We start from the raw sequence: 8,716 nt of genomic DNA, 5'->3' as shown, positions 1-8,716 counted from the left end.
ATATATATATATATATATATATATATATATATATATATATATATATAATCAAGCTATGGAAACAGTCCAGCCCAAGTATGCAGTATGCATTGATTAATGAATGAGTATGAGTATAGAATATGTGGTATATCTACACACACATACACACACACACACACACACTGGACTACTTCTCATCCCCAAAAGGAATGACATTTGCCATTTGTAATTACATGGATGGAGCTAGAGAGTATTATATTTACTGAAATAAGTGAGAGAAAGACAAATATATGATTTCATTCATATGTATAATTTAAGAAGCAACTAATGGGCAAAGGGACAAATAAGAGAGAAGAGGCAAAGAAATAGACTCTTTTTTTCAATGTTTATTTATTTATTTAGAGAGAGAATGGGAAGTGGGGCAGAGGCAGATGGAAAAAGAATCCCATGGAAATTCTGTGCTCAGTGCAGAAACCAAAGTGTGGCTCAGTCTCAGGATCCATGAGATCAAAACTAGAGCCCAGATCAAGAATCATGGGCCTAATCCAGGGACCCATGTAAGCACAAATAAACAGACTCTTAACTGTAGAGACAAAATGGACGGTTGCCACAGGGAAGGTGTGTGGAGGGATAGGGAAGTGGTTGACGGGGATGAAGGGGGGCACTCATACTGAGCACTGGGTGCTGTATGGCAATGTTGAATCACTATTTTACACCTGAAACTAGTATTACATTGCATGTTCACTAACTGGAATTTGATTAAAAACTCATGTATTATAAAAAATAATGTATTTATTGGGGCGCCTGGGTGGCTCAGTCGGTTAGACGTCCAACTTCGGCCCAGGTCACGATCTCACGGTCCGTGAGTTCGAGCCCCGCGTCGGGCTCTGGGCTGATGGCTCAGAGCCTGGAGCCTGCTTCTGATTCTGTGTCTCCCTCTCTCTCTGCCCCTCCCCCGTTCATTCTCTGTCTCACTCTGTCTCAAAAATAAATAAACGTTAAAAAAAATTTTTTTTAAATAATGTATTTATAGTGCCTGCAAATGGCCTTGTTGGCATACAGCCCATGAAGAAGCATTTATTCCAGAAAATATACTACCAGAAAGAACACCTAGAATATTTGAACTAAGGTATGTTCTTTTCCTTCCCCACCCCAGCTCAGAAAATGCAAACTCCACAGCAAGTAGCTGGGACTATAGGGGTGTGCCACTGTGCCTGGCTTCAACCTCCACTCCAGACTGTTGTAGCCAATATACAGGGTTCCTGGTGCCCAGCTCCTGTTCATAGGACTCTTTCCCAGAGGGGCAGGATGTCAGTGACCCCAAGCTGTTTTCTGTTAACGCTAAACCCCAATAGGTGCCAATGATATGTGGGACTCACTCATTGTGTGCAGCCCCACTCCTAGGATGGAAGCTCTGCACTGGGCACAGTCCACTGGGATGCTGGGAGCCTGGTCGCTCCAGATCTGACTTATATGGCAGGGGTCTCATGCCAGTAGGACAAGCAAGCCAAAAAGATGTGAAGCTGTCACCCCCGCTTAAACTGAGCCCTCAGTTTCCAAACTGAGTGAGGAGAGAATCTTGTTTGTCCCCAACTGTAGCTGCAGACCATAAAAAGCATATAGATGGATCTTGTTTTCTTATCCATTCTGTTATCCTGTGTCTTTTGATTTGGGCATTGAGTCCATTGACATTTAGAGTGAGTACTGAAAGATATGAATTTATTGACAATATGATGCTTGTAGAGTTGGAGTTTCTGATGGTGTTCTCTGGTCTTTCTAATCTTTGTTGCTTTTGGTATTTATTTATTTATTTATTTATTGATACAGATATATTTTAATCTTTTCTCCCCTCAGCTAGTCCCCCTTAAAATTCCTTGCAGGGCTGGTTTAGTGGTCACAAACTCTTTTAATTTTTATTTGTATGGGAATCTTTTTATCTCGCCTTCTATTTTGAATGACAGCTTTGCTGGATACAGAATTCTTGGCTGCATATTTTTCTGATTTAGCACACCGAATATATCCCGCCACTCATTTCTTGCCTGCCAAGTTTCTGTGGCTAGGTCTGCTGCAAACCTGATCTGTCTTCACTTGTAAGTTAGGGACTTTGTTTCCCTGTTGGTTTTATGATTCTCTCCTTGCCTTAGTACTTTGTCAATTTGACTATGATGTGCCTTGTTGATGGTCGGTTTTTGTTGAATCTAATGGGAGTCCTCTGTGCTTCCTGGACTTTGATGTCTGTGTCTTTTCCCAGATTAGGAAAGTTTTCCGCTATGATTTTCTCACCTAATACTTCCATTCCTATTTCTCTCTTCCACTTCTGGGACCCCTATGATTCTCATGTTGTTCCTTTTTAGTGAGTCACTGATTTCTCTAATTCTTATATCTTGCTCTTTTGCCTTAATTTCCCTTTTTTTCTTCTTCATTATTCTCTATAAGTTTGTCCTCTATATCCCTGATTCTCTGTTCTGCCTCATCCATCCATGCCACCGGTGCATCCATCCATGATTGCAGCTCAGTTATAGCATTTTTAATTTCATTCTGGCTATTTTTTACTTCTTTTATCTCTACAGAAAGGGATTCTAATCTATTTTTGACTATTTTTAGCTAGTATTCTTATTATCGTGATTCTAAATTCTTGTTCAGACATCTTGCTTGTATCTGTGTTGGTTAAATCCCTGGCTCTTGTTTCTTCGTGGTCTTTCTTTTGGGGTGAATTCCTTCAGTTTGTCATTTTAATGGGAGAAAAGGAATTAATGTTGTCACAAAATTGAAATAATAAGATAAAATTACAAAAATATTAAAATTAAAAATTAAACACACACACACACACACACACACAGAGAAATCGAATAGATGATGCTAGATCCTAGGTGTGTTTTTTTCTGGGTGTTGAAAGTTGTTTGACAGATTAGAGAAAAAAAAGGGAGGGAGAAAAAAAGGAAATAATTTGATAATTAGAAAAAAATGAATACATTGAGGTAGACTAAAATGAAATGAAGGGAGTAAAATAGAGTTTGAAAAAATATACACAAAAGTAAAGAATATAGTAGAAAAATTAAGGAAAAATATTTTTAATAAAAATTAAAAATAAATGTGATTTTTTTCATTTTCTGTATTCAAGAAGAAAGAAAGGAAATGAAAAGGAGAAAAAAACATAAAAAAGGAAAAAAGGAAATCTTCTGAAAATTCAAAAAGTGAATACACTGTAGTAGACTAAAAGAAAATGATGGAAGTAAAATAGAATTTAAAAAAAATTACATAAAAGCAATCAATATATTAAAAAATAAATAAAATATTTTAATAGAAATTGAAACTAAAATCAAGTTTTTCTCTTTCTGCTTTCAAGAAAAATAACAGAAACGAAGATGAGAAAAAAAGAAAAAGAAAGAAAAAATAAAAAGGAAATTGTTTGGAAATTTGAAAAGGGAATACACTGAAGTAGACTAAAATCAAATGATAGAAGTAAAATAGAATTTGAAAAAAAATTACACAAATGTAAAAAATATAGTAATAAAAATTAAATAAAAATGTTTTTAATAAAAATTGATAATAAAAATGAAGTTTTTCTCTTTCTGCATTTGAGAAAAAGAAAAGTGTAAAAGAGAAAAAGAAAAAAAAGAAAGAAAATTGACTACATGAACCTGCTAACAGATTGAAGCAGGACTGAAATTACTTCGTTATCCCCTAGATGTCAGTCTATGTAGTTCTTTACAGTCAATAAACTAAGCCAGGGCAGTGAGACTTGTGTTCCTGAAGAGCCAAGTTGGCCCACTTGGGGGTGGGGGGCTCAGTGTAACAGCTCCGCTCTCCACTAAAAGGCGCTACTAGCCCCCTTGGGTGGATTGTTGAAGTACTTGTAGCTGCGAATGCACATGCTCAGGAGAGGTGACAATGGCACCACCCAGCTACCCAGTCTTCTCCCGGATCAGCAATCGTGCACCTGTCCTCTGTCTTCAGCTCTCGTCCACTCCCCGCTCCTTCACTCTCTGTACAGGGCCCCAGGCCGCACCTCTCTACCAAGTTTTGTCTCAGATGCGACTGTTTTCCCCGGCCCCTTACATCCAAAGGACTGTGGCTTTGACCTGTTCTGCCCCTCTGTGGGAGGGTCTCACCGAGCAATGGCCGAATGAGCAATGGCGAATTATTTGCTGCACCCAGGAACGCTTGCTGGACCCTGTTGTTGCTGGTGCCCCGAGACTGTGGCCAGGTGCCAGCCCGACCCAGAAAAAGTTTGTGAGAGAGTGTAGCAGCAGCATTTCAGGGATTATGGAAAATCACAACACACGACTGGCACCAGGCTTCACCCTAAATGACCTTGTTTCAGCACCAGGGCCGTTTTCTGGGGTCTGCTGGGAGCAGGTGACTTTGGCAGTCTCCACCAAATGTCCTTCCAGCAGTGGAACCGCCTCTCTCCGTGTGGCCTGAGAACACCCCAGACCCAACTCTGTTCCTGGGATTCTCCCTTCCCACCAGAGCACCTCTAGGTATCAAGCTAAGAGTTGCAGCCTTTGCTCTCCCCTTGTTTACAGTCTTAGTAGGATTTACACACTCTCCTTTCTCCTTTCTCCTTTTTTAGTTTAGTCCCTGTGGCTGTTTCCAGTTTTCCAGTTTCTCTCCAGCTGCTTTTGGGGGGGGTGCTTTTCCTGTATTCTCCCCCACTCCCCAGGCTCCGTCCTCTTTCTGCCCACAAAAGCACCTCCCTTCCTGCAGCTTCTCGCTCCCCAGGGTCACCTCTCTGCACCACAGACTTGTTGAATTCTGTGGTTCAGGTTGTGCAGATTCCTGTGTTAATCCTCAATCAATCAGTTTTCAAGGTGTGTAGGATGATTTAGTGTTGTTCTGGCTGTATTTCATGGACATGAGACACACAAAAATCTTCCACGTTGTTCCGCCATCATCAATTCCCCCATTGACTGCCTAATCTTCAACTGAGCATTTGAGGATATCTTGCCACTCCCTTCTTGCCTGCAGGTTTCTGTGGACACTTCTGCCATAATCTTTTTTTATCTTCCCGTATTTGTTAGCAAACTCTTCTGTCTTCGTGCTTATAGGTTTTTTTTTAATCTGTGTATTTTGTGAATTTTACTATGTTATGTCTCAGAGTTGGCCTGCTTTTTTTTTTTTATTTTAATGGGAGTTCTCTGTGATTCATAGATGTAGACATCTGTTTCCTTCACCATTTAGTGGAAATTTTCCACTCTAATGCATTCAGATAAAACTTCTCCCCTTCTTTCTCCCTCTCTTCTTCTTTTGGACTCCTTTGAAAATAATTTTATTACACTTTATGGAGTTGCTGAGATCCCTAAGTATACGTTTGTGAGACAATATTTTAATTTTCCTCTTCTTTCCTGCTTCATTTCTCACATAATTTTATCTTCCATGTCACTTACTCATTCATCTGCTTCTTTCTGCATTGAATTCATTATATCCAATCAGTTTCATATCTCAGTTACAGGATTTTAAAAATTTCAGCCTCACTGGGATATAGGTCTTTTCCATCCGCAGTCAGGGTATCCTCATGTCTTCTAGGCTTTCCTCAAGCACAGCTAGTATCCTTGTGATAGTTTTTAAAAGTTCTGTTTCCTTATGATATGTTTTAAATTCTGTTTGAGGCAAATTATTTATATGTGTTTTAATTATATTCCTGGCAATGTCCTTTTATCGTTTTTCTTATAGAATGAATTCCTCCATCATGGTGTATGTCTATGTCTCTGCTTTCTTAAGTGTTTGAGGAAAATCCTGTCATGTTTTCTGCTTCTAGAGTAGTGTATTTATTGAGAAATGTTTCCATACTGTTGAGGACCTGACATTCTGGAAGCATTTCTTGCATGTGCTGTGTACACTGTGCTGTCATGTATTGGCTGCTCTGTCCCTCAGGTCAGTCCTCTGCAGAGTTCTCCTTGCCTCCAGGAGAGAGTTTTTCAACTTTGTCCATAGTGTTGTGAGTTTTAACTAGGTGAGTTTGGTCTCATTATTAAAAGAGGCTAATTCCTATCTCCCCTCTAGGTGAAGCTATTCCTCACTATATGGTCAGTAGACTTAGTGCCTGTGGGGGTATATGGTGGTCTTTGGAGGGAGGGGTGCAATGTTGGTATGGGTTCCAGGCACTCTTTCCCTAATAAGGAAGCACCTGAGGAAGGCAAGGTGGGTATAGCTTGGTGTCAGTAGCTCAGTATCTACTGGGGAGGTGCTGTGCTGCTCACTGAATTCTGTCCATGATAATTGGCCTGAGGAAATATTGGCATCAGCTCCCCCTCTAGTCCCTGCAGTTGGAGTTCCCAGCTGCCCCTGTTCAGGAAGCCTTCACACAGGGAGAAAAATCTGTACTCATGGGTCCCAGGCTTGCTTCAGAACCCGGCCTTCACCCTGTCTGTGTCCAATCCATTGGCCCACCTGGCAGCTCAGGGCTCTTACGTTTTATCTCAGGAGCTCTAGCTGGGTTTGAATACACCAAATTGTATACTCAATATGACAGGGACCCCACTGATCCTCTGGGAGATTGTCTCGCTGTGCCGTGGCTGGAGCTGGTTATCCCACAAGGGCAGTTGCATGAACACTAGGGGCTTGGAGTTCATGGTGAGGAAAAACAAAAAGGCAGCATTCAGTTAGCTGCTCTCAGCAGAGGCTCCTGTGCTAATGACCAGGGCAGTGCAATGGTGCCTGTCAGCTCTCCTGCCCCACAAGAGGCAATGTCCTGTCTCCCAAATAGGGGATCTTCAAACCGCAGCAGTCCCTATGGCCCTCGGGGCTCCTCCACAGGAGCACAGCTATGCCCACCCAGCTCCACCACAGTGATGGCATGGGATTCTAAATCTTCAGTCTTTTAACTCGACATTTACAGCAGGTTGACATGTCATGATTACCTTTATGTGTCATCTTGACTGTGTCATGGGTGTCCAGATTCACGACTGTTTCCTGTGTATGTCTGTGATGAGTTTCCAGAAGAGATTGAAATTTCCATCCATGGTTTCTTTCTTCCTGGGCATCACCCATTCCATCATAGTTCTGAGTAGAATCCACTGCAGAGGGAGGAAGAATTCCCTCATTTTTACTTCCCATGTGCTTGTTTGAACTGGAACATTGGTCTCCTCCTGCCCTTGTTCTTAGAGTTACATCATCAGCTCTGCAGGTTCTGAGACTAGACACTAGTTCAGAATCAGGCGAGAATTACACCACTGGTTTTCCTGGGTCCCCAACTTGTGACGGTAGATCTTGGGAAATCTCAACATATTTTCTCTTGGAAACCAATGTGCTTTGGGTTCTGTTGCTCAAGGGAATACATCACTAATACATGGAGATGATTTATCTCTTGTTTAGAGGAATTGAATAGAGCTGTAGCTCATTTAAAGTCCTGAGTAGCAAAGTGCCATGAAGGAAGTGTCACGTTGTTTGATTGGGACAATGGCTGAGTGAAGATAATGGGGAGCTGTGGGAGCTTGTGGTCCTGACTGCACAGGGAGTGCATCTGGGACTCATGTAAATGTTCAGCTATTGTGCCTCAGGAAATCTGTAATTCACTCATGTTGAGGGACAGGAGTAAGCAATGCAAACAATTGTGTCTTTGTGCATGTTAGGGTAGTTTTCCTATGACAACAATGATCTAATTCACACAGGTAGTAGGGAAACACAGAATCCTGTGTCCAGAGAGCCTCCCTGGAGAAACTGCTGTGTGGACAGGAAGCCCCAGACCCTGAAAGGAAACCTGCCTGTAACCTCCATCTTCACCTGCTCCTGGCAACACAAAGCAGAATTGTGCATAGTGCGCGCCCCCTGATGGTGCTGATCCCCTCCTGCAGGGGGGTTTGTGTCTGGGTTCCCAGTGAGGTCCCCTCACCCTGTCTCTTCCACAGTAATATGTGGCCTTGTCCTCGGCCCTCAGGTTGTTCATCTGCAGATAGAGGGTTTTCTGAGTGAATCGGCCCTTCACGGAGCCTGCGTAGTATGTGCTACTGCCATCATCATAAATATATGCGACCCACTGGAGCCCCTTTCCTGGAGCCTGGCAGACCCAGCTCATTCCATAGCTACTGAAGGTGAATCCAGAGGCTACACAGGTGAGTCTCAGGGACTGCCCAGGCTTCACCAGGTCTCCTCCAGACTCCACCAGCTGCACGTCACACTGGACACCTGAAGACACAAGACACCTTGGTCAGGAAACTGTCACACATCCACTGTTTCTCACTCATATCCACTCACATACTCTGTGTCTCTCGTTCACCATGAATTACCTTTTAAGAGAGCAAGCAAGAACACCCAGCCAAGCACAGACTCCATGGTGAGGTGTCTGTTCTGTCCTGATCAGAGAATGGGAACACCTGGGACTCCCGGGGCTGGGGCTCCTCTCCCAGCTGCAGAGTCTGGGATGGGCTGGTTTTATCAACACAGAGAGGACCCCATTTGCATGTGCTCTGACATATACATCAAACCCAAGACTTAGATTTGATTCTTTCAAAGTGAATGACAATGTTAGGGACGCACTTGTAGTTTAGTTTGTGTAGATGGTGCTGTGACAATATAAATAATTCCAATCAGTGAGCACAGGTATATTTGCAGGCATGTGTGCATTTTTCCAGGTCTTTCATCAACAAAGGTCGTTTTCACCCTACAAGTGTTTTACATATTTTTGGAAGTTTAATCCAAAATTCTTTATTCTGTGTCATTTTCACTTGCATAATTTTGTTATTTGTTTTGCATATATTTCCATGCTGGTGGGTACAATCACAGGTGCCTTTTTGTT

The 8,716-nt window shown here is 42.2% G+C and overlaps 1 gene segment (V, D, J or C); it reads right to left on the bottom strand.

The window, feature by feature from the left end:
• Positions 1-7,268: 7,268 nt before the first annotated feature.
• Positions 7,269-8,348, bottom strand: LOC125909082 (immunoglobulin heavy variable 3-33-like). The segment is given in 2 exon segments: positions 7,269-8,106; positions 8,208-8,348. Coding segments are annotated over 2 exon segments (573 nt in total).
• Between the last annotated feature and the right edge of the window lie 368 nt (positions 8,349-8,716).

The sequence above is a fragment of the Panthera uncia genome (genome assembly GCF_023721935.1).
Source record: "Panthera uncia isolate 11264 chromosome B3 unlocalized genomic scaffold, Puncia_PCG_1.0 HiC_scaffold_1, whole genome shotgun sequence".
NCBI classification, from domain to species: Eukaryota; Metazoa; Chordata; class Mammalia; order Carnivora; family Felidae; genus Panthera; species Panthera uncia.
Note: the sequence above shows the minus strand (reverse complement) of the source record. Positions and strands in the feature narration are given on the sequence as shown.